This window comes from Peromyscus maniculatus, chromosome 5, assembly GCF_049852395.1.
Source record: "Peromyscus maniculatus bairdii isolate BWxNUB_F1_BW_parent chromosome 5, HU_Pman_BW_mat_3.1, whole genome shotgun sequence".
Taxonomy (NCBI): Eukaryota; Metazoa; Chordata; class Mammalia; order Rodentia; family Cricetidae; genus Peromyscus; species Peromyscus maniculatus.
Window position 1 is genome coordinate 71,149,866 of NC_134856.1, and position 26,192 is coordinate 71,176,057.

The following is a 26,192-nucleotide window of genomic DNA, read 5'->3' on the forward strand; positions in this document are numbered from 1 at the left end:
AAGCCAATATGAATCTGCCCATGATTTTTGTACTTTTAATGAATGTGTGTGTGTTCAAATATACTATGTGACAAATATATACTATAAATCAACTCACACTTTGCAATTTCCATTCACATTCAGGATTCATTTTATTATAAATTGATATATATATATATATATATATATATATATTGACTTTGATTGATAATTCAACTTGTATTGCCTAAATAAAGTTGGTTTTATCCATTTCCTACAGAAGAAGAACTTATGTAGAGGGGATATTTTATACACATCTGCTTACACAGAGAAGATACATTTTGTTGGATGAATATGCAGAAGCATGACTTTTTTTGTAGTAAGATTTGAGAATGCTCAACTTTTCAGCCATTATATTTAAAAGCCCCCTTTTCCCCAGAAGTGGTTATTCACTCAGTTTTCAACACATACTTTACTGAGTATCTCATACAAACCAGAATCTGTGGGAGGCACCCAGGAGATAGCAATCCACAAAAGAGAACTTCTCCCAGCTCTTCTGAGGCTTACTGTCTAAAAAGAAAAAAAATAAATACACAACACCAGGTAATGATGAATGCTTTGAGAGACTGAAACCCAAGGGGCAGTATTATAGTTTGGATCTTAACTGTTCTCCAAAGGTGCATATGCTGTTGGCGGGACTGTCTGGAAATGGGACCTACGGAAGGAAGTGGGGCCACTGAGGGAGTGATCTTGAAGGGGATCTTGGCACTCCAGGCTCTTTTTTATCCTTCTTGCCCACTATGGCATGAAGAGCCTCCACCACACACTCCTCACCGTGATGCATTGTATAACACGACAGTCAAATACCTGATCAACACGGACTGTGGAGCCATGACCCTGAACAAGCCCCGTCCTCATTTTCTGCTGCCCACCTAAGGTACCTGTTAAAATTACTGAGATCTAATACAGGTAGAGGGAGAACCAACTGCAGGGCTGAGGTGGGGCCGGTGGGGGTAGCTAAGGTGCCATCTTGATTAGAGTGGTCAATGAAGACCTCTTTAAAAATGACTCTTAAGTAAAAGGCCTCAATGGAATGATGAGGCCCCTTGGCTGTGGGAGGGAAGCCTACTCCAGTCTGGGAGGATGGCAGGTGTGAACAGTAGGTGAGCCGCAGTTGTGGTGGGAGCAAGGCCCCAGTGCTTGAGGAATGACAGTGAGCGGATCGGTGTATCCTGGAGGTGGACCAGGAGAGCCAGTGTATGTTCTTGGAAGGATTTAGGCTTTTTGTCTTAACACAAATGGGAAGCCACGGGAGGACTTTAAGCAAGGAGGTGTCATGATCTGACGTGGGTTCTCAAAGGCTTCCCCTGGCTCCGGTGGATTCTGGTAAAGATAAGGGCAGAAGTCAGAAGACTAATCAGAGGCTGTGGCTTTAGTCCAGGTGAGAGATGGCTTGGCTGGCGTTAGGGTGACAGCTGTGGGGGTGATGGAGGTGACAGATACTGGGTGTAATTCAAAACCGGAGCTGCCCAATGTGTTTGTGGGCTGAGAGAGAAAGAGGGGTTCAGGGACCCTCATAAGTTGTAGATATGAAGCAACTGGAGGGACAGAATTGCCACTTATGTGGGCAAAGCAGATTGGGGATTCTCACATTGGAGACGCTTTGCTGGGAATACCAAGGTGGAGATCAGTGGCCTCAGATTTTGTAGACAGTTTGGAATGGGGGCCTGAGCAACCAGCATGGATTGCCTTATGATGACCTTGAATTGCCCACATGCTGGGAAATCAGCGCTTTCCTCCCCCACACAGTGTGGTGGGTTTCAGAAGGCCTCATCCTTTCGATTGGCATTATCCCAACCCCAGTGGCATGCAACACCTTTCTTTAGGCTTAGGGTCAGAGGTCATTTCTCTTTTGTGAACTATTGGTCTTTTCTATTTTTCTTACTGGCCCCTGGGAACTCTTTCCACATCAGAATACAAATCTCTTTGAGTTGCTTATGTCTCATGAGTCTGTGGTTGGCCTTTTCCCTTTCTAAGTATTTAGTCATTAGAATTTAAAACAGCTCAAATAACTTAATGGCCTTTCAACTCTTCCTTGTAGCCAATGAAGAAATCCTCATCATTGACATTTCTCCACCTTCTTCCTCCCCCCCCCACACCCTTGTTTTTGTTCTGTCCTAGTGTGCTATTGCAATATTAGTACTACCTTTTCCTACAGTGATTTTCTTCTCAAGATTTTTAGTATCTGCGTTCTGTAATAACATAGTGTAGCTCTGGCTGTCCTGGAACTCACTCTGTAGACCAGGCTGGCCTTGAACTCAGAGATCGGCTTGCCTCTGCCTCCTGAATGCTGGGATTAAAGGCATGTGTTATTTGCTCTTTATTTGAAAGTAAAATGGAACTGGGTGCCATTTATATATTATTTATGATTGAGACAGGGTTTCATGTAACACAGACTGGTCTGAAAACTTATGTTCAAGGATGGTATTGAACCTGATTCTCCCTTCTCCACCTTCCAAAGTGCCGGGATCACTGGTTATGCCACCATGGCCAGTTCTATCTAGCCCTGGAGATGGAACCAGAGCACTGCATGCCAGGCAAGGGCTCTGCTCAACGAGTCCAAACTCTAACCCTGGCCTTTCATTTTTCTATGCTAAACCTGACCACCTATCTTGAAACACTGTGAAGTCAGGGACCCCTTTCAGGGTAGAATTCTGGAGTGACCCACAGTCATTCATGTTTCATGTAATCAGATGGTCACACTTGGGAGGAAGGCTGGGAAATAAAGCCTAACTTGTTGCCCCAGTAAAATGAGGACAGTACAGATACTGGGGGACACTCAGCTCTAAGTCCATTTTACCTCTGAAAAGCTTTTTAGTTTTGTTAATGCACACTCTTTGTCAGAGATCTTTATTTCTCTAAATTATATTTTTATCATTTATTCCTTATATTTATTTTTCTCACCCTCCTCCCTCCTGTTGTGAATAGTTTCCTCTGAGATTGAAACATTCTGTCGTGCAGGAAAGTACCTTAAATACCTTACAGGAAGGTAAACTATTCAAAAGAGCTTCAGGAAGTCCCTGAAACTGACCAGATTCACTAGCGCCCCTCCCTGCCAGAGTAAACAATAGACTCGGAGAGTCCCTGTCAGAGGAGTGAAGAAAAGCTGCAAAGACGACTTTTAGGCAAGCCAAACAGCAAAAAAGACTCTGAGACCAGACCAGCTGCCTGGAAGAGGTTTAGGCCAAATGAGTCACTGGGAAGGGACACTCACCAATCCGTTGAGCTGCCTGCAGGCTGTGCAGTGTGCTCCAGGTTCCCAGCTTTTGTGAGCTGTCACCATGCTGGGGTGGGCCTTGGTGATGCAGCTGTCTTTGAGTCATTTCTGCTCCTGTAAGCGACCCCTCACCTACACTCCTGTAAATAACCTCAATAAAACTCATGGGTTTACCAAGTTGGATTTTGGAGGCATTTGTATTTTGGTCTGGTGTGGCTTTCCCATCTAGGGTGAGTAGACGTGTGTGATTCTCCCCAGGAGAAGTGTTGTCACACAGTACTGCCCTCTCCTTCTCTTTGGTTTCCCCTTTCTGCAGAACTGACTATGTAGTTCAGGCTGCTCGCCCGACTCCCACCCCCAGACAGGGTTTCTCCATGTAACAGCTCTGGCTGTCCTGGAACTCACTCTGTAGACCTGTAGACCAGGCTGGCCTCGAACTCACAGAGACCCACCTGTCCCTTCCTCCCGAATGCTGGGATTACAGGCCTGGGCCACCACTGCCTGGCTCAGGCTGGTCTTGAACTCACAATCTTTTTGCTTGCTCCTCTGGCATGATTTTAATCTCTAGCCTATCCACTTTACATCTCTTCTTTTCCTTTGGGTTTCATATGGAAAACAACCAGACCAATGCTCCCACACACTAAAAGCCTCTCAGTCAACCACACTGCGTTCTACTAAAGATTTCTTACCCCGATTGCTAACTCACTCTTTACCTCCACAATGGCATGCTTCTTCCCTGTGGATATATTCTCTCAGCTCTCCTAGTGCTTTTTACATTGTCTTCATTCACTTTTAATATGTCATTTCCACTAAGGTATAAAATGTTTGTCTACTTTTCTTCAGTTACTGGAGTTAATTTTCTTCCATAATATACTCTTTTCTCTCTTGTAAGAAGAATAGTCTCTGTTTTTGAAGTTTTTACAGTTTATTAGTCTTCTGATAATCGGCCCTATCACTGCAGATCCAGTCCCTGCAGAGTTTCTGCTCCTGCTGTTCGCCCAGCTGCAGTCCTGACTTCACGATCCTGCTCTTGCAGTCCACACGCCGATTTCTTGAGGTCCATTTTGTCTCATTCAGGGCATGTTTGCAAGGCTGTTTGGGCTGGGTTTTCTTTGCACAATCCAAGGAATCATCAATGTCAATGTCACTTGTTTTGCCACCACTAAACTCAGTTCTGAACCAGTACAAAAAAAACGATACTGAATGTAGTCTTGTACATTTTAGATCATCCGCCTGCATTTTTTGTCTTAGGAACCATTACCTTCTCAGAGTGAGAGAAACTGATGACCATTCATTTCCTTTGAAGAGATTGATCACAAACCTGTTACCACTGATGTCCAGTTACCATTGATGATGGTAGATCCTCAGGCAGCCAGGAAAGGAAAACTGCATGCTCCTTTATTTTACCTTCATCCCCACAATGACAATGTAAAATGTTTCTATCAATTAAAAAAAAAAGTAGCCCAGGTATGCGTAGAACTCACTAAGTAGCCCTCCAAGTTGGCCTTGGACTTGTCTTAGTCTTAATGGTCTAAGTCTTCCTTAGTGCTGCAATTAAAAGCCAGCATGTCTGCCTCTCCATTCGGACTCACACTCTGCCTTTTCCATTTGTATATAAACAGACCTCAGAGTAGATGAAATATCTCTGAGCATCTCAGGATTCCTGTTGGATTCAGCCAATAAGGAGCTTTTGGAAGAAGGCCAGGCAATGGATTTGTATGATATAAAGTCAGCTCTGCATAGTCTGAATGTTAATTTTTTGTTTTGTGAATCTTTTAGAAATTAAAATATAATTGAGCTGCCTTTAATCACAGCAATTGGGAGGTAGAGGCAGGTGGATCTCTGTGAGTTCGAGGCCAGTCTGGTCTATAGCTAGCACTATATAATAGACCTTGTCTCTCTTGTGCAAAGAAAACAACACCAATTATATATTTATATGTAGTTGAAATAATCTTTAGGGGGAACGTTATGCAAGCCTCAATTTATCCTTCTTAAACTCACACATGAATCGCCACATATTACTCTGTAATGTGTTCCTATCTCAAAGAAGGCTCTTTAGTTAGTTGACTTTTGGATTAATAAGGAATTCAGGCAATTTTAGGAATAAGAGAATCTAATCTAGGGAGCTAAGGAGTATGGAAAGACAACCAGAGTTTCACTAATGCAAGGATGTCTTTCCTACTTCTGCCCACGATGATGAAAGGAACTGTTAGGACCTTTGTTTTTTTTTTTTTTTTTTAATTCCTTTCTTTTTTAACTATGATGAAAAACTTGGGTTACTCTGGATTGGGCCTACCATATTAAAAAATCAACTGCTGGCAGTCTCCTAGTTAGAACCAACCAGCTGGAATGTAGCACTCTCTTCCAAGATGATAAAACACACTTCACTTCTACTGTAACGTGGGTTTCCACCCAGAGTGCACAGTGTTTGCACAGCATGTTCCAGTTCAGATTTAGGTGAGTGGGTGGAAACATTTTTAAAAACTGGTCTCATATTTTTTTTTTAAATAGAATATTTCTAAATGAAAGTCACGATTCCTAGGACAAAATAAAAGCTGTGCCTAAATGTATTTAGTTCTATTATTCTTAAAATGCAGAAATAAACTCTTTTTAATGATGCTGATTCATTGTAGCACTACACTGGAATAACACAAATTTGACTGCTGAAACACCATTTGAATTCAGAAGAAAATGTTGGGTCTGTGATTCTGGATAAACTGTGAGCTGAGATTTTACACCACCCAAATGCAAGTGATACTAGGTTTGGGATGATGTGGTGAGCTCAAAGAGTCGGTCATCAGAGATGGAGTTAGGTAAAGAGCTAAAACCTGGCCTGTGTGGAGCCTGAGGCACACGGCTCCTGTTCTCTTTATGGAGACCTCTTTGAATTTATTCTCTCCAACCATATGCATACTGTGATCTGGATAATTAGTGATCAGCAAGGAATCTGAGATAAAAACATTTATCAATAATAGTGATATAGACTCAGTGGTGGAACACTTGCCTAGTGTGTGTGAGGCCATGGGTTCGAACCTTAGAACTACAAGTAATAACAATCATAACAATACTACCTTGATTATTTATTTGTTGAGTAATTGAGTACCAAAATCTGTGGGCCAAAGATGTGGCAGGTATTATGGGAATCTAAATTAAAGCTTCAAAATGAATACTAGTATTTTATTACAGAATTGGGGGAAAAATAAACTGAGAGCAAAGAAATTATTCACAATTAGTATTTAACTCTTTGCTGGTCACTGTATATTAGAAACTAAAGACTATTACCTTCACATTCAGAAATTAATGGTAGAAACTAGATCATCTGTAATGTGAATAAGAAATAATATATTTAGCAAATGCATAACATTAAACTAGCAAATAATTTACAGTATTTGTTTGAAAGGGTTGTGATGAAGGGCCCTAGGATTTCCTTACCTTGGAGAATCACTCCTGTCTCTTGATTACAACAGTTAAATGCCTTGTGAGTGAGGTGAGATTTCTGTAGCTGTTTACCAGGAAAGTGTCCTTTCAAAGAAATGTTAGTAGATATCATATCCCCTTCGAAACTGTATGAGTAAGAAATAAAGCACCCAGTGTTTTCCTCATTAAAAAGGAAGTCGCTCCTCCGATGGCATTTGGGCTCAAGTATCTCAGACACATAATTTTGCAAGTGCTTCATACTGCATTACAAATTTCACTCGTGGAATTCTCTGGCAAACACTTGTGCCTCTCAGACTTGCCAGCTTCTGTATTCAGAGTAGAAATCATCCATAGATTGTCACAGAATGACCTCAGACCAGACCAGGCCAGGACATTGTGGCTCTATTTTTGGCTTTGACATTTTTCCCTGATAATGGGTCACCAAACAGTATTATTATGCCGTCCACAAAGCCAAAATTTATATTTTGAGGATATGGTTGCCATCTTTAAAAAAAAAAATGTCTTGCTCGAACTGCAAGAATTATAGTTTATGAGTTGGCCTTCTAGTTGTTAATATAGTGATTTTTGAAACTCGAATTTCAAGTGAGAGGATAGGAAATCACACATTAGGCATGCTGTGGGGAGGAAAAGATCGGTCTCTCTAGTCAACAAAGCTAGAATTACTGTTGGTTATCACTTATCCAAGAGACTTGGGTAAACAAGAGTCCAGGTATCAACCATGAAATCCATGAAACCCGTCAGAGTTCATTCCCGTGCCCTCTCAGTTACAATGACACCCCCCCCACACACACACACCAACATTGTTTCACCAAGTATCTCAGGAGAGCTTTTAACAAGTAGCCACATGATTGAAGCTTGGCTGGGTTTCCTTTCCCTTGACCCTCCCTCTGGTGGAGGTGTTAATGAGTGAAACGCCAAGATGGGCAGCTGAGAATTCCATGGGCTTGTGTCCGGTACCCTGTACTCTATTAGCCTGGGGCGTGGTGGTGAGTGACTGGTGTTGGTTGTCACTTTCTGGATGAGCCAAGGGTGTCTGTGCCCTTTTGTTATACAGAAGGAATCTAAATGGGAGACGAATCATTTATTCAGAGATTACTGTGTCTCACGTCTTCAGACAGGAAAAGACCCAACCCTTAACTGGCTAATGTGTTTCTAGTAAGTGTCAGTGAACGAGTGAAGTTCCATTGGAGAAACAAGAGGAAGTCTTGCTTCACAGTAACTTAATGGTTTAATAGTTAATACACAACGATTTGGTATTCTAATTAATTATTTATTTATTTTGAGACAGGGTTTCTCTGCATAGCCCTGTTTGTCCTGGAACTAGCTCTGTAGACCAGGCTGGCCTCAAACTCACAGAGATCTGCCTGCCTCCGCCTCCCAAGTGCTGGGATTAAAGGCATGAGCCCCCATTGGCATACTTTAATATTTTAATAGCCAACATAATGTTTTTATATTTTCAAAGTCCCTTTATAGATGTGATTTCACTTGATGTTCTCAGCCCAACAAAAGTACTGTTATACTCACAGATTCTAGTGGAGGGACCAGAAGCGTGTTTCCCAGATTCTAGCCACACAGTCTTCTCCATCCAGCTTGTGGCTGATACATACAAGCCACACATGATGTAACTAACTTATAAAGTTATGAAAAGCATTCTCACATTTTTGAGACACCATGATCATACCTGTCCCAGGAATAGGATTAAATTGGTGCTTACAGACCCTAAAAACTAGCACATAGTAAGTTAATGTTAGCTAACATGGTAATTATCATTGAAAAGGATGTTTGAGGTAGTCTACAGCTGTATATAAAAGAATGGATTCTGGAACCAGACTCTCTGGGCTTGACTCCTGCCTCCATCACACAGCAATCTCATAAGATGTACATATAACTCTTAGAGTAGTACCTACCAGGAGACAGCGAAGGAGACGGTGGCTGCTATTGTTTCTCATTAGCTCTAGTACTTACGTACAAACAAGACTTTGCGTGTTACATGAAAAATGAAGAAGATAGATTATATTTTAAAAACACTTTATTTTTAATTGTGTGTGTGTGTGTGTGTGTGTGTGTGTGTGTGTGTGTGCAGTGAGGAGACAGAGGTGTCGTGTTACAGATGAGTTAGCTGGAGTTACAGGTGAGCTGGCTGGTGTGGGTGCTAGGAACCAAACTCTGTTAACTGCTGAGCCATCCATCTCTCTGGCCCCTGGATATAATCTTGGTTCTCATATATTACTTCCTTTGACAGAAATATCCCATCTGTAGAGTATGTTCCTTTCCAGTATTTCCACAATGAATGTCATTTCCTTTCACGGCCAACCTTTTATTCTCTAGTACCAAATGGAAACCCTTTTCCCAAGCCAATGTTTTCAAAGATCTTCTGCAAAACTTCTGGGTATCTTCAGCTGTTAGGCACTCAGTTATGCCACGTCTGCACATCTACACCTGTAAGTAGAGGATGTGAACTTTTGCCCATCTCCTCTTATTCTCTAAGCTCACTAGAGACAAACTGCTCGAATGTTATATTTTTATTCAGTTTTTGTTGATTTATCCAATAGCAGGGTGGAACTAGATCTGCTATAGAACAGTGGGCTGCTACGGAGCAAATTACTGAGCAGTAGGCTCTATTTTCTTTTTCTCCTTCTCTTTCCTTCCTTCCCTCCCTTTTTCATCCTTGGCTATTGGTTAACTATTTTGGTTAGAGCCTGTCAGACCTTGCCTATCTCATGGCTACTGAAAATGATCTAGTTAATTTCTCTCCTCTAAGTGTGAGGGTTTGGTTGTAAATTCTTTCATTGTAAGGAACTATAAACTAAGGTTCGGGTTCTCCACCAGCTCCAGAGTGCTTTAAACCTGGAAAAGAAACAGGACCCTAGGCGGTGGGTGTGGAACGGGGAGGAGTCTTCAGAAGATAATTGTAGCCAAGAAGAAAAAGGTAACACACGTCCCACAGTGTCTTGTTTTTGTTCTGTTCTCTCAGGATGGTGGTGACAGTTGATCAGACACAAAAGCTGGCAGTCCTCTGCTGAAGTGAGGATCAAAATAACCCTCAACAGTATCAGCAGGAGGACAGAGATCGGGAGGAGGGGTGTGCATAAGAGGAGGAGAGGACGACGGTGACAAGGTGCCAAGCGCCACAGCCGCAGCTAGAGGCTCCTCTAAGGATCAGAGCCGGTGAGCCACCTCCCGAGAAGGGGTGGGGGTGGGAAGGGGAGGTTGGAGGGGCGGGGCAGAGGGCCTGAGCCGGTAGCCTCTGATTGGCTCGCATTCTCTCGCAGCGTCTCCGGATTGGGCGGTTTGCAGCGGGAGATGTTGTGAGGCGCAACAGGGCGGAGCTAGCCTTTGGGGTCTGAGCGCAGGCCCGGGAGTGGGGTGTGCAGCCCCGGCCGCGGTGCAGGCGGCTGGCCCGCGGGGACGGGAGTGTGGGGGATAGCACAGCCGCCGCTCGGTTCCGCTAGCCGCGCCTAATCGCTCTGCCGCTCCGCAGGTTAAAAAAGAAAAAAAAAAAAAAGATAGCAACTCCAAAAAAATCTGAACGACACGTAGCCGCCACCACCGGGTCCCCGCTTACCGCAGGAAGCTACCTTGCAGTGGGGCGGGCGGGGACACTCCCTTATCTGGAAGCCCCACATCCCGTAGCCTCTAACCCCACCCGCTGCAGAAAAGGGGCCGCCGTCCCCCAAGACCTGTCCCCGCGGGTCGGGGACCCTCGGTCCCGCAGACAGCAGCAGCAGGGCTGCGCCAGCTCCCGAAGCGGCGCTCGGGAAGCGGCCGGGGTTGTGTGGCCGCCTTCGGGGTGCGGGGACGAGAGGGCTCGCGGGTGTCCAGGTTTCGGGGGGCTTGGCGAGCACCACCCCTGTCCTGGCCCGTCTTCCTCCTCCAGCTTGGCTTCCCGGGCCGGGTGACTGCAGACCGAAAACTCCTCGCCCCCGAGCGTCCCCCGGGAGGGGAGGGGAAGGAGGTGGGGTGGGAGGAGGTGGATCCAGAAGGAAGGCGCGAGCAGTCCGCCCCCGGGAAGCAGCTCGCGCGCCCGCTGGCCCGGACACTCTTCGCGTTCGGCGATCGCGGGAGCCGGGGGGCCCCGGCCGGCCCGGCCAGGCGAGGGGGAGAGTCCGGCGGCCGCCTCCCCGCCCCACGCCCTCCCGCGGCGCCGAGAGCCCGGGGCCGGCCGGGGCAGGTCGTGGCTGTGCCTGGGAGCGGACCTCTAGCCCGCGTCCTCCGTTGCGTGGCCGGCCGTCTTTCTCAGCGCCTGGGGCTGAGGCGCGGGCCCGCGGAGGCCGCGCCCGCGTGTGCGCAGCGAACGAGGCCGGGGCACAAAGGCGGGCGGCGGGCGCCGGGGTCCGGCGGGCCGCGGAGGAGGGGCGGCGCCTCATGAATATTAACCGAGCCGCGGCCTAGCGCGCCCCGCCGCGGGCCGAGCCGCCGAGCGGAGCCCTTGCTTACCCGCACGCGCCCGGGCCGCGCTTCCCGGGAGCCCGCGCCGGCGACCCGCCTCAGGAAGGGGCGGAGGAAATAGTGGTAGGTGGGTGGTTTGCTTTGCGCTTTGCCTTCTTCAGGTGGCCACCCGGGAGGGCGAGCCGGGGTCGGGGGTTGGGGGGAGCTGGGGGTTGGGGGGCTGCAGCGGCGAGCTGAGAGTTGCCGGGGCCGCGCGGCTCTCCCAAAGCATGCCCCGGGAGCTGGAGCGGGAGCGGCGCCGCGTCCCAGCCGCGGCCGCACGCCTCCCCACCCAGCTCCGCCGCGGGCCAAGGAAAACAGCCGCCTCCTCGGGGGCGCGGGCCGGGGCGCAGGGCAGGCTGCCACGGGCGGCCGGAGTCACCCGCGGCCCGGGCGGCCGCCGCAGACGCCGCCGAGCCCACGCCCGCCCGGGTCGGAGCTGGCTTTTTGTTTGTTTGTTGGGGGAGTTGGAGGGCGTCTGCGAGTCTAACCCCGGTGCGGTGCGGAGAAAAACTTCACTTAAGAGTAGGTATCCGGGTGCTGCAGAATGCGCACACTGCCTCGGCACTGCCCAGGAAATGCAGCAATTAAAATGCACTTGAACCGGGAATTTTTTTTTTTTTTTTTCTTGAAGGCTTCATAGCAGCCGGGCGTGTTTGACACAGCCACCCAGGGCAGTTCTGAGGTCTCACTTGCTCATTCTCTTCCCCACGTTTAGGCTTTTTTTTTTTTTTTTTTTTTTTTTTAAACGTGTTGCATGCGAGGATTGTTTCTTTCCTTTGCGGGGTTCACCTTCGTGGACTGAGTAATCCTTCGGATTGTGGGAGAGGGGGAACTTGGTCTGGACTTGTGGGCAAGGCTAAAGATCGGCGCCTGGGGAAAGTTCACGTCCTTCATTAACTTCTCCCTGCTCTAGGAAGGATCTCCGAAAGCTGACGCCAGAGCAGCCCAACTAGGATTTTTCTCTGGCCTCGGAGTAATACCGCTTGGAAGTAGACCTCTTCTCGCTGCACTTGGCCTCCACCCGGCCCGCCAGGGAAACCTGTCGCCCCTAGACTTTTAAGTCTGGAGACATGAAGAGGGCGAAGTCTGTTGACGAGGGCATTTGAAGGGGGCTTCCTGCGAATCTTTCTTATCTCGCACGTTGTTTGACCAGTCCCTCCCTACCCTGCACCGGCCGCCCCAGAACCTGCTGTGGAATTGGTCCCCTTTTGGTGTGTTGTGGCGTGCGGCACCTCTCCAATGTGGACTCCAAAGGATTTGTCCCTTTACAGCGTGAAATGAAATGATGGCCACACATTGGACTGGTCTGCCTGAGGGAGATGGTGACAAACTCAAGGCCTGTGGGGCCGCCTCTGCCTGTGAGGTAAGCCAGCCAGCTGGGCGGTGGCTAATGTCTGTGGGCGTCCTGAGTGAGTGGGGTCCTTTACCCCTGGGCCTCACGAGGGGCCTTCGAGGGGGCGTTCAGCGGCTTGGTGGCAGCGTCCTGGTTGACCAGGAGGGAGGGGAAACCTGGCCTACTTTTGTTTCTAGGGACTTTAGTGATTTAATTGGCAGGAACGAGCCTCTCATGTCTTACATGGCCACATACATCTGGGTTACCCTTGGGGGCAGGGGCATCCTTCCATTCCTGAAGGCTGAGAAAGAAGCCTGAGAACAGACAGTGCAGCATCCATTTTTCCTCTCAGTGTTTTGGAGATCGAGCTGCTCGGGGGTGGCTTTATGTAACTCGTGTGTGTGTTACATCCCCAGTGGAGAGGGCAGATGGTGTGCTTTGCTGCACCTGGAAGCCAGTGTTTTTTTACTCGGGTGGGAGGGGATCCTAGCTAGTGGTGCCCAGAGCAGCTTTGGGTGGGAATCGAAGGAAGCCTTCCCACCGACAGTTTAGGCTCAGTCTTGGAAAGCGCCTGGAGTGTTGAAATTCTAACCTCCAAAAAATCTCCCAGCTTTGCTGTTCTTTTATTGATGTTCTCTGGGCCCTAAGACTGCTCCACAGTTCTGGAGGCTGCTCTGGGTGTCAGGTGGCTTGCACTACAGTTCAGAGAACGGTTAGCTGGGAAGAATGTACTCCAGGTTTCCTAATTTTTTTTTTTTTTTATTAACTAACAAACAGAATTTGTAGAAAATTTATCCATTTATGGCATCCACATGTCCTGTTGTCTTCTCCTGCCCTTTTATTCTCCTTGTATGTGAGTTGGTATATGTGGAGTTTATTTCTATATTGGAGCTATTGTGCTTTGTTTTGTATAGTTTCTCTAATTTGATTGGTAAGGGCCCTGAACGTTGTTATTCTTTAAACTTGATCTTTGAGGTGCCTGTGTCTTTATTAAGATGTCAGCGATGACAATCATAACATCTCCAGTGAGCCCTCACTACCTCACTGTTTCCTTGGCTTCCTTTGTAAATTTTCACTTCTTGGTCTTTGGAACACGACTAGTTCTAAGCATGTAAATTTGGGCATTTAGTCAGTTAAATTTTGGTCCATAAAGCATGCAGAAAACGTGCTTCAGACAGTTTATTTTGTGTGGGAATAGAAAGTTTGTGCAGAGGGGACATTCTGTGTGTTACCACACAGTTTATTGGTCGGAGCCTCAGGTTTACATCTAGAATAGGTATTCTACTTTTGGGTATCGGTAAACACCTGCTTGCAGGTAAAGCATGATTAAGTCTGACACCACAATCCTCTGATCCAGTAAACCATAATGACGCCTTTTGGAAGACCTACCTACAGCCTGGTGATTGCTTAATGGGTATTGTAGTTACGTAATGATATGTGCTGTAGTCCGAAAGCCTTATTTGTCATTGTCTTGTGAACACTTTAATTAGCATATTGCTTGCATTGTGTTTGCTAGCACTAATGTTTATTTGATAACATCCATCTATGTGTGTGTTGTTGTTATTGTTTAAGAGTTGCTCTCAAACCAAGAATTTAGACACACCTTGTACTTGTCTATAAAGCATTGTGTACTTCCAGTTAGTTGCATACTGTCTTTTATTGACAGTGGCAGTATGTATGTGTGTATGCATATATACACACACATATATATGTATATGCATATATGTGTGTATCTCTCTCTATATACATATGTATGGATATATGTATATATATATTTAAGAGCTTTGAAATTTGTTTTCATCTTGGCATTTTTTTTTTTTTTTTGCTTGTGTGGCTATATTGTTTCTAGTTGGGAATGAAGAAACAATGGTGTCTGTATTTTGCTCATTTAAAGAGTACTTGAATCTGGTATTAAATTAATATGTTTTGGCTTTCTAAAGAATAGTCTTAGATTCTTTGTGCTTCAGGAAGCGTTTTCAGATTGGCAGGTGGGAAGTGAGGAGCACTGTGACTATTGCCTGCAGTTAGCTGGGATGTGGGGTTCTCTCAAGTGCTGCTTTCAGCTTGTGGATATTTCTGAATACCGGGAAGGGAGTTGCTATAGTTTGGTTTGATAAGTTTTTGTCATTGAACACCACACTCAACATTTGTTTTTAGTTTTACTGGACATAGTCTATTCTGTAATACTGTCATTCTTCAATGAAAAAGAAAAAGGAACAAAAAGGAGAGGCAGTAGCTGTATTCCTGGATGTGTTAGAATAGTAAATTGATGTATATCTTTAACTAACCAGGAAACAAACACATATGTCTTGGTTGTAATGCTGTTTGCTAGTTGACCAAAATGCATAACTTTGTGAGACAGAAGAAACCAATTGGTAATTTAGTTGGAATTTCTTTCATGCCTTATCTAAGTAGCCCATTCCATGTTCTATGGATAAGGTCAGTTGCTTTGCTTACAACAGAAATTTCACGTTCCTATTAAATGATAGAATCCCCTTGTGTTGATAAGTATAATATTAATTTAGGCACCCTTCCTCAAGACTATTGGAAGACTGAAAAAGCAGATTACCAATTGCTCTCATGACTTAAAGAATTATGATAATTCAGAAAGTGTTTTGGACACAGTAAGGACAGTAGTAATTGTGTTCTTACTATCTTACATGGACTTACTCTGTGCCTCTAAAATGTCTTTCTCCTTCCCTTCCCTCCCCCACCCCCGTCCTGTAGGGCCCTGCTGTGTAGCCCAGGCTGGCCTCCAACTCAAAGCAGTCACCCTCTGTCAGCCTTCCAAGTGGTGGGAAGAAAGGCTCGAGCCGCCAGGTGGGCTTTAAAGATGTGGTTTTTAGTGATGGTTTTAGTCACTCTGAGCTGTGGTGTGTGTGTGTGTGTGTGTGTGTGTGTGTGTGTGTGTGTGTGTGTGTAAAATTTGGGCTTGCTATTTTGTATTACATGGACTCCTTTAATTCTGTGATAAGATCATTTCCCTTACATATTACTTAGTTTTAGTATTAAAGGTTTAGCTTGCTATTTTGTTAACTGGAGAACTGAACAGTTGCATTGATTTCCCCTTTCCTTCATTTTAAACACTAATTTCACCTTTTAGTCTGAAGCCCCTAGTATTCTATAGTAATGAAAATTTTAGCAACTTCATTATTAAAAACTTACTTGTTATTGTTAAGTTCATTAGTTCACTCTATGTCTTGCCTTTTTTTTTTTAACTTAGCCTGAGATTATTCTGTAACTGTGATGTATTTGTGGCTGATGAAAACTCTTTGCTCGTTGATAATGGAATAATGTGTAAACACTACGATAGGGTGATTTTTCTGAGTAGGAAGTTGTGTGAAGTCTTGCTTCGGTTGTCTTTTATAATAGTGCTCATTTTCTTTTTGTCCCAGACTCCCTTGCTCCATCTCAGCCTCTTTCTGTCCTCCTCCTCCTCCTCCTCCTTTTTCTATAAGATTCTTTTACTGTCTGCCCGTTTCATACTGGATTAAGCCAGAGCCAGGCTCTTTCTAGTCTTATCCTCTGTTTTCATTCCCAGGCTTTATTTTATGGTTTCCTGGGACTTGATAATATCAGTGATTCTCAGTCTACCACTCCATCCCAGATTTTGTGGTTGTCTAATCCTAGACCCACATAAGCACTTTGTTTAGTTCTCGGCAGTGGTTCCGAAAACCCCACAAGCAATGCAGACTTGACAGTCTTAGCCCTGCCACCAGCCTTTCTGTCTGTCGGTCTGTCTGTTTGCTGTCAGTGGGCCGAGCCACCGCCTGTGGACTGTCTCTGTTAAATACTAGGTGGGTCGTCTTGACTAGCTTCGTGTCTGGTATCTAAGTTCTGTCCCGTCTCCACTCCACATTGCTGCTGCCACTACCTGAGTTGAGGTCACCTCCTCTCTGAACCACAGAAACAGGTTTCTCCAGGAGCTTCCCAGTAGTCCAGCTGGTCTCTGTCTTCTTCCAGAGCTTAGTCTTAAGTGACTTCAGTAGTCAGGGTCACCTTTCTCCTTTCTCGGCTCTTTCTGTACTCCTATAATTGAACTTGCGGGGTTGTGGGGCAGACGAGGCCTGTTTACCTTCACCTCCTCACAGGTGTCTCTCTCACCTTGCAGTCACTCTCCTCTGGCGTCCCCACGGCTGCCTTTATCTGATTTTCACTTAAACCTCCAGGCTTTCCTTTTCCATGAGTCCTAGGGAAGTCTGCCCCAGTCTCCAAGACTGATTAGTTTGCCCCTAGTGCATTAGTCCAAAGCACACTGTACTTTATTGGGAACAAGTGCTTACAGCTCTGGCCATCTCTGTCTTCTTTGGACTGCAGCCGACATAAGAGCACAGATCATGTTTATTTCCACAGTGTCAGACACATAATAAAGGCCCAGTGTTTGTTGAATAGATGAATGAACACACTGGCAGGCTTTACATTTCATTGACTGGTCACTGAGATTCTAGTACACTGATGGTTATCTCGGTTACTCCACCTCACGGTTCCTTCCTTCATCGTCCTTCAAGTTTCTTCAACTTTCTGACCTATGTACATCTGAGGACTCAGTTTGACCCTCTACATTTCCTCCTACATTTCATGGTTTTGACCCCAGGGTCGTCTCAAACTGGATGTCCTTGAATTTGTGATCTACCTGATTCCACTTCCCAACTTGGGGATACAGGCATATGCCAGGAAGTCTGCTTTTCTCTGTTGTTTTTGTGTTTGAGACAAGATCTCACCATAGAGCCAGGGTGGTCTTGAATGTACCATCTTCTTGCCTCCGCCTCCCCAGTCTGGGATGACAGGTACCTGCCCCCACGTCAGGCCTCCCTTTTTCTCTTGGATTCAGATGCCCACAGCCTCCTGGCCTGAGTACTCAGAATCCATCTGCTCTCGGAGAGTAGGCAGGCAACTCCAGAGCCAGACTGGAGCTTCTCAGCCTCCTGCTGCTCACCTTCTCCACTTGCTCCTTCTGGGCATGCTCATCACATGCCTCCTCTCTGCAGGCTCTGGAGTGATTGGTGTCTCTCTTTTAGTGCACACATGACATGTGTATTTGCGTGATTGGGGTCTCGGCTTGCTAAGCTGGCGTTTCTCTCCCTGCAGTAAGCAGAGCAGAGCGTTTACAAATCAAATCATGTCCTTTTTTTCCACTCAGATTCCTTTAATGGCCTTTCGTTTCCTTAAAAACTGAAGGACAGAGTTCTTTCAGTGACCTTCAGGGCTTTTCCCCTTTCGCCTTCCTGCCCTCACTTCCTGTTACTCTTTCTCTCATTTTCTACTGGCTTTCCCAGATTTTTGCTCTTCTGCTGCCTCCAGCCTCCCATTCGCCGTCCCCGCCCTGCGGGCTATTCCCCTTCTCCTCACAGCTTGCTCTGGCTTGCTCTGGTCTCCCATTTGTGTGGACAGGCCGTTCTCTGGACGGAGCCCTGCCACCGGCCCAGGTGAGTGGACACCTGCCCTCCACCTGCTGCCCACTGCCCCTTGGCTGGCGTTACTTATCCCCGCGTCACCCGTGTCCAGTGGGCGTGCCGAGCTAGATGATTTGACTTTTTTTTTTTAGAGACCTATAGAGAATAAAGGTTCCGAGTGCAGAGTGTGGCTGATGTGTTCATGTGCTCTTTGTGTTCTAGGACATTTCTGAGATGACTGAAGACAAGGGAAATCCCACAGTGTGGCGGAGCTTGTTCTTAGGCAGGTTATATGGAAAGACTGTGTGTGAACCATGGAGTAGGAAGTGCTTGTCCTTCAGGAGGCCTCCTCACTCCTTAAGTTCCCTTCCATTTCCATCAAGACTGCTGCTGAGATGGTTGAGTCATGGTTTTTTTTTTTTTTTCCTTTGTATCTTTCTTACCTTGGGGAAGTTGGTTACCAAGTTACAGTAACCAGGACGATTTGTAGTACAAATGAAGGAAATAATTTGCACCACTGGGTTTGGTGACAGACTAGTAGAAGGGTAGTTAGAGTGATGGGTGGTAAAAGTGTACGAGAAGGTAATATATCAGGGCCTAGAGTGCTTTACCTGGCATGCATGTGGCTCTGGGTCCGAACCCCAGCACTTAAAAAAAAAGTAATATGCCTGTATTTACATTGTTTCCTTAGTGAAATGATTTTCTAGCATATGGCCGACACTTATTGTCTACTTTTGTTTTTAATGTAACAACCATGCAAATTTAACAGGTGTTGATTTTGATGAGAGTATAGAGATGATAAGTTTTTATCCTTTTAAATTCCAAACTGCTGTTACATGTTACCAGTCGTGTGAAATTCTGATTTCTAGCAAACCCATACTCAAAGCAATACATGAACAGCCTTTCAGAGGCACATGCTTTGTTCTGGGAAGTCCTGGGATTGATTCTACCTAGTTATGGTATAAGACAACACCATTACTTAATTTTAAGTCTTCTTCCATATAAATAGATCCAAAGCCAGAATACCATTCTGCCAGAATCTCTGTGTAGAATTAGGAGTGGGGGTGAAGCCTGCCAGGATTGAGAGCAGTTCAGTAGCAGAAGCGCCTGTCACTTGGGGCATCCTGTGTGAGTCAGGATTTGAGTGCGTCAAGCAAGATCTTTCACTAGAGAAGAGCCATCAACAAAGAAAATTTCCCCATAAATTATTAGTATTCCTTAGCATTCATTTCTCTTAACACATTTTGAAGTCTGTTGTGCTTTGATTTCGTGGTTTTAATCTGAGCAGCTATGGGTCAGGTAATCTACAACAAAGGTAATGCTCTCTCTCTTTTGTTCTTTGCGCTGTGGAGAGCTTTGTCGTCTTGTTATATTAACAGTATGCTCGCTGAGTTAAGGATGGGCAGCGCTAGTGTTGATAGATGCACAGATGCTGTTCCTGAATGCAGCTATTTTCTGTTACAGAAGGACCATATGGTAGGCACTTGTTTTTCTTTCTGGTTGATGTGATTAGATTACTAAAATGAAAGGTTACTGTAGTTAAAGACGGTCCCAGTAGTTATCTGCTTTTAATTGACCTTAAGGAATTAAATGTGTGAACTATTATAAAATAGCCTTCTGTATAGTCTCTGGAGGAGAAAGACTGTGTGTAAGTTACTTTTCTAGTTTCGGCAATGAAACACCTGACCTGAAGTAGCCTCAGGAAGGACAGGTTTATTTTGGCTTAGAGTTCACCAGGATCTAGTCCGTCGTGGGAGGAGCAGCATTGTGCAGAAGGGAGAAGGTGCTGGCCACGCTGTGTCTGCAGACAGGAAGGAGCTCAGGCTGATGACTGCCAGTGCTCAGCTGGTCTCTCAGTTTTAGCCTCTCTAGGACTCCAGCTCATGGAGTGGTTACACCTGTAGTCAGTCCTTCCTCAATTAAGTTTTCAGGGACCATCCTCATGAACAAACCCAGGGGTGTGTTTCCATGGTGATTCTAAATCCAGTCATGTTGGCCATGGAGACACAAGAGCTCCATTTTGGATTATTTTTATGAAAATAATTTTACAGTTTGAAGTAGTCAAACTACAAACCATAGTTTCATCAAACTGAGTACTATACAAAATAGTTTATTTCACAATGAAATAATGGAAGACAGCATTCTGTGCTATTAAAGTAGTCTGAAAGTAGGCTTGAAAGATGGCTCTGGGGTAAAGGCACTTGCCATGTGAGCCTGGCAGCCTGAACCCAAAGCCTGTAGCCCATGGTGGAAGGAGAAAACTGATTCTCCAGGGTGGTTTTCTTACCTCCACATGTGTACCGTGGCATGCGCACCCCTCCATCACTCTCTGTCTCTGTCTCTGTCTGTCTCTCTCTCCCCCCTTCTCTCTCTCTCTCTCTCTCTCTCTCTCTCTCTCTCTCTCTCTCTCTCACACACACACACACACACACACACACTGTAAATTTTTTTACAAATCTGAGAGAGAAATGGATATACTGTACTGTAGCTTTAAACACTTCACGCGATAGAGTTTTGTTTTTTAGTTAATATAAAAAATTCCATTCTCTTAAGTGAGGATTAAAAGAATAAGGTTTAAAACTTAAACTCAGTATTTCTGAATATTTATCTATTTATGGGAACATAGTTAGACAGACCAGAGCAAACTGTCGTCCCTTACTATAAAGAAGGCTAAGTTAAGGACTTTTATTTACTTTCACGTATCTGGCTGCTCCCCGGCCTTCTGTTTGCTGTTGGGTATGTTTGCATTCTGGCTTGGTCACTTACTGCCTTTTGCCCTGTTGCTTATCTCAGCCCTGGATGGACATCTGGTGCAGCTGTGGGTCCGTGCCAGGCATTCTCTGTCCTTCTTACAACCTAATGAGCACACGGTGTCTTGACTTCCTGGCCTTCTTTTCTCTGCATTCATTACTAACATAGCTTATGAGGACTTACATTCTTAATAACATGTTGATTATTTGATATCAGATGGGTTTAGTACATTTGGAAGTTTCTTCTGGATATCATTGAACTTGTATGATCTTGGACTTATAGGCACTTTAAAAAGTATCTTCAGGAAAAGTGTTTGGATATACCAGTATCTCCTGGTATATCAGGTTTCTGTATTGAAGATAATCTCTGTGAGCTTGATTTGTGAGGCCTGCTTTCTGGCCTCTAAATATTGGCTTCTGGAAGTAATAGGGATTGGTATGTGAGGTGAGGGAAGGAAATGCTTGGGGCACCCATTTTTAAATGGATCTTTATTAAAAAGCTTTTAGGACATTGCTTTTTACTTCATTCATCCATTCATTCATGCTTCTCAACAGGTTTGAAAACAGGAAAATAGAGACAGGAAAATAAAAAGCCTAGAATTGTCTCCAGGTGTGTGTTTGCAAGTTCTGGTGAGCATTGCTGAAGTTATGGGCTGAGCTCCTGTCCTGGATTTCTTCCTTGACATTCCAGTTTGTTCTTTAATCCTTGAAGTGAGAGAAACCCAGGAAGGAAACAAAGGCAGAAACCCCTGAGGTACTGGAGACGTCTGAGAGGCCTATCATTTCCTAGAACATTCTCTCTTCAGTGCCAGCAGTTTCTTACAGGGTTACTTCCACTGTGGAGCATGGGCCACAACTTTGATGTAGCGAAGTAGAGTGCAACATGATTAGAAACTTGTTTTTGCTTTTTTAATTTTAAAAATTTCATATTTGCACTATATATTTTTTAGAAAATCATTTCATAATATATCATAGGCATATGTCTTTGTCCATAGGTTTTATGGATGGACCATACCCATATTGTATATGGAGGACAAGAAACCTAAACATTATAGGCCAAAGGGAATTTCAAAGTCTGTAATGTAGAACTACGTATGATTCACCTCATTTCTGTGTCTGTGAAGGTAGAACTAGGTGATCCTAGGTAGATAGGCCCATTTTAATAGAAGTTTTCAGAAATTAAATGTATTTTCTTGACAGAGGTAGGACAACCTTCAGTTAGAGATGTTCTAGTGGCCACTTCTGCCTTGGAGGATTTTCAGTCAGGTGCCTTGGGGTGATCAGTTGAGTAACTTTTTGAACTACAGATTTCTAGTCTATAATCATTAATGTAATGAATAGAAAACCCTGGAATTCACCCAAACCTTTAACTATTGAATGGGTTTGTGGTATATCAATGATCATCCCAGTTTGAGAACAGCATAACTCTAGATCATATTCACTGACCTTTCCAGGAAGATTCAAGCGGCCATAAACTTAGTTAACTATCTGCAAGATTGAAATCGTATTGTAGCCCCTTCTTTGGCAGTCAAGCATTATGTCCGTGTTGCTGCTCTCCTGAAGTGATATCTTAGACACAGGAAGCTGTCAGGAGAGCCAGGCATGGTGGTGCACATCTCTAGATGCAGTTTTGCTAGCTTGGAAGCTGAGGCATGTGCATAAGTTGAACCCAGGGGCTCAGGGCAGCAAAACAAAACGCATTTTAAAATTCAACAGGTGTAAGTGATAGCTAGTGTACTCTTGAAAAATATCTGCTGTCCCTTAATTAAATGAAACATTTTAAAGTGGTGGAATTCTGCTTCTTGGCTCAGTGCAGCTACAACTGTTAGGTTTTTTTCTTTATTATAAAAGTAATTTATGCCGGGCGGTGGTGGCGCACGCCTTTAATCCCAGCACTCGGGAGGCAGAGGCAGGCGGATCTCTGTGAGTTCGAGGCCAGCCTGGGCTACCAAGTGAGCTCCAGGAAAGGCGCAAAGCTACACAGAGAAACCCTGTCTCGAAAAACCAAAAAAAAAAAAAAATAAATAAAAAAAAAAATAAAAGTAATTTATTTGGTTTCATTTGCACAAGACTGTACTTAGAAATAAATTGTAAGCAGTTGTTTTTACTAGTTTTTTAGCAAGAACAGAAAAAGTTTTAGTGGAAGAATATATATGCATACCCACATGCACACATTACACATGCATGCACATGCACACACAGCTCTGTCCCTGCGTACACAGTGAGTACACATTGTGAGTGACAGAAATCATTACAACATAAATCTTCGATAATGAAGTGTTCATTAGTGAGATAATGTCCCCTGTAAATCCGTCCCCATTTCTCTCCAGCCAGCAGCTCTTCTGATTCTGTCCTTTGAGTCAGTCTGGTCTTTCAGTCTGACTCACAGTGGCCGCCATTGGATAATATGATGCAAACACAATGCAAACTAATTGCAGTGTCCAGTTGCAGTTCTGAAAAAGAAGTGGGGTTTCTTGAAGACAGCGAATGTGAAGGAGAAGGCGCACAACCACTGACAAAGAGGCTCTGGCAGAGTGAGACCCGTTCCCAAATGGAGAAAATGTAATCAGGGTTGATAGGCATCTCAAAGGAGAGCAGTGGAGAGCATGTTTAAGGATTAAGAGCTTTTGAGAAATTGATGTCTTTGACTGTGATTGCATCTAGGAGGGTGCAGCTCTTCTCAGAGGCAAAGTTTAGCTTAGACTCAGTCTTTCAGCAGCTCTGTTTGCCAAGAGACAATAAAAAGCAGGTATGAATATATTGATGGATGGATGGAAGTAGTGAACAAATTTCTCTTACCACTGAGAATTAATAGAAAACCCTAGCTTTTCTGGTTGACTTTTTTTTTTTTTTTTTGGTTTTTAGAGACAGGGTTTCTCTGTGTAGCTTTGCGCCTTTCCTGGAACTCGCTTTGGAGACCAGGCTGGCCTCGAACTCACGGAGATCCGCCTGCCTCTGCCTCCCGAGTGCTGGGATTAAAGGCGTGCGCCACCACCGCCCGGCTCTGGTTGACTTTTAAAGGAAGCTGTTTTAAAAAAGGCACTCAGGGGTAGCCTCATACAAGGTTGTGGTTCTTAGATGCCCAAGTAGTTCAGAATTGTGACTGTTTTAGCTGCTACCATTTGTGACTCTCACAGGTCTTTGCTGCCTAGAGTCCCAGTGATGCCTTAGCCAGGAGGTCAGGTGATTAAGACCAAGACTGATAGGCACAATTAGGTTATAAGCTCCGTGAGAGTCTTCCTTAGGATATATGACTCAAACTGTCTCTAGGTGATGATATTAACAGACCCATAGTTGGTGGCTACCAGAAATGTGTCTGCTCTAGGCATGTAGAATACAGATTCTCCCCAGCTCAGGGAGAACCTAAGAATCATTTGTCTCTGTTTGGCCTTTGATTGCCGTTGTCACTCTTGACAGTCTTTGGCCTCTGTAATCATCATTTCTAATTTTGACTTTTAAGCAGATTATTCGAATGATATGTTTAGATTAACCAATATTTTGAGAAGAAGGTAGACAGTTATTTAATGGCCTATAATATGTGTGCCCATTTGGAGAGCGCAATGATTCCTCCAAACAGGGCTTAGAAAGTGCATGCCCCATGCTGTGCTGAAGTGTTAGGCAAGCATTGACAGGAAAATGGTATGTCTTTCCTAGCTGGCTCTTAATTGACCGTAGACTAAATAGAACTCTTAGTCTCTTAATAGGATTTGAACTTTGAAGTTATTTTGTATATTAACTAAGAGGGATAGAGTACTAATTTTATGAATAAAATAGAGGTCATTGTTCAGAGCCTATATAGATAATAAAAAAGAGAATTTCATGAATTAATTTATGTCAATGAATTTGGCAAATGAAATGGTCACATTCCTTAAGAAGGACAAATTACTGAAACGGACACAAGGAGAAATTAAGGAATCTTCACAGTGCCATGTGTTGGAGCAATTGCATGTGAAATCATAAGCCTTTGCAAATAAAAGGTTCTAAATCCATTTGGTACATTGGTATATTTAAGGTATATATCTATATACCTATATATATCTTATATATTAAACGTCATATTTAAGAAAGAAAAGATCCTATAAACCAATTTTTTACAAACTCAAAAAACAGGTAGAGAGAACTTTTCTGATCTCCATTTTGTGAGGCCATTGTAGGCCTTCCAGATACAAATGTAAGAAAAGGAGTTTGTATTAACAACTGTCATGTTTAAATGAATTTAAGAATATTAGCAAATCAGATCTAGGAATGAAGTAAAAAGGGCAATATACTGTGAAAAGGGTAACATGCCACAAGTCAGTTTGAGTTATTCTAGAAATGAAAGTTTGTCAAAAATGAATTAGTAACAAAACGAGAGAGTTCATATGATCATCTCAGTAGATGCAAAGTATTTTGACAATGTAAGTCAGAAAGCTGGCACTATAATGAAACTTGTTGAATTTGATGAAGAGCATCTATCTATAAGAAAAACAGCTGTCATACTTTGTAGTCATGAGTGTTTACATTCAGGGTAGCACTGTAGACCTACCTAGTGTGTAAGTCAACAGAGGAACTAGAAGGAAGGAAGAAGAGAGGAATAAATCACTTCTCAGATAGAATACGTCTATACACATTGAAAACTATAAGGGATGCACCCCAAATGCCTACTAGAACCAGCTAGTAACAGTTGCAAACTTAGGGATGCAAAGAAGCTGTGTGGTAGACTTTCTTTCTTTTTTTTTTTCTTTAATTTTTATTAATTTTTCTAAGCCTACAGCACCCGGTATTCCCAGGCGGTCTCCCATCCAATTACTAACCAGGCCCGACCCTGCTTAGCTTCTGAGAGCAGATGAGATCGGGCACGTTCAGGGTGGTATGGCCATAGACCTATTTTTTTTTTTTTTAAATAGAAACACTTTTAATTAATTTGAGTATCTTTTAAATGGATCTGTTTAAGCTTACCAAAGTAAAAGAAAGTTGGCATGGTGTAAACAAAACAAAACACCCTTATTGGTAAAGGCTGGAAATCTGTGGGATATTTTTGGTCAGGAAATGGCTATGTGACCCACTCCACATATTAAATTGAAATTAGTTATTCAGTTAAGATCCCAGTGTCTAACTGAAGCTTCATTCCCATAGGTTAGTGGTATGGGTCTTCCTGGGAGGTGATCCTAGCATCAGTCACCAGGGGAGATGCAGGTCCTCAGACACAGGTATGGAGGGGGCTTTAGGTGGCTTCTTTCCCTGGCTCTGGATTACAGGGGTCTGAATTGGAGTGGTTTCTGGTAAGTGGGGGTGAAGAGGGCACTACCACACAGAGAAGTGGGGAGCCTGGCTGGTGGCGTGTAACACGAATTGCTAAATGGTCTTATAATAAAAAACCCAGAGCCAGATACTGGTGTAAATGCTAAAAGATCAGCGAGACAAAGGAAGAGACCACTGCTACCTCTTACCTCTAAAACTCCTCAGCCTGAAAAGGCTTGAGCCAATAGGCCTCTAGCTGAATGAGCTTCCTCAGCCAAAAAGGCTTCTAGTTCCTGCCTCCTCAGGCCTTGTTAGGCTTTATTTCTATATGCTAACAGCAGCTGGAAAATGAGACTTAGAAGTGAGCTTTATTTTAATGTTTGAAGGGGAAC

At 44.3% G+C, this 26,192-nt stretch overlaps 1 protein-coding gene and 1 non-coding gene across 9 annotated transcripts in view; one reads left to right on the forward strand and one right to left on the reverse strand.

The window, feature by feature from the left end:
- Positions 1 to 10,078: 10,078 nt before the first annotated feature.
- Arhgap21 (Rho GTPase activating protein 21) overlaps positions 10,079 to 26,192 on the forward strand; it is a 128,467-nt gene continuing 112,353 nt past the window's right edge. For 5 of the 8 annotated variants that reach the window (XM_076572563.1, XM_076572567.1, XM_076572569.1 and 2 more), the window contains exons 1-2: positions 11,054 to 11,189; positions 12,018 to 12,467. In XM_076572563.1, coding sequence (XP_076428678.1) covers positions 12,387 to 12,467 — 81 coding nt within the window. In that variant the 5' untranslated portion in view covers positions 11,054 to 11,189; positions 12,018 to 12,386. Of the gene's footprint in view, positions 10,155 to 11,045; positions 11,190 to 12,017; positions 12,468 to 26,192 lie in introns of those variants that run through there. The other 3 variants (XM_076572570.1, XM_076572577.1, XM_076572578.1) reach the window with 2 other exon arrangements.
- LOC121829955 (5S ribosomal RNA) lies at positions 25,325 to 25,443 on the reverse strand. Its single transcript, XR_006072994.1, has one exon. It is a non-coding gene; the product is annotated as a 5S ribosomal RNA (ribosomal RNA).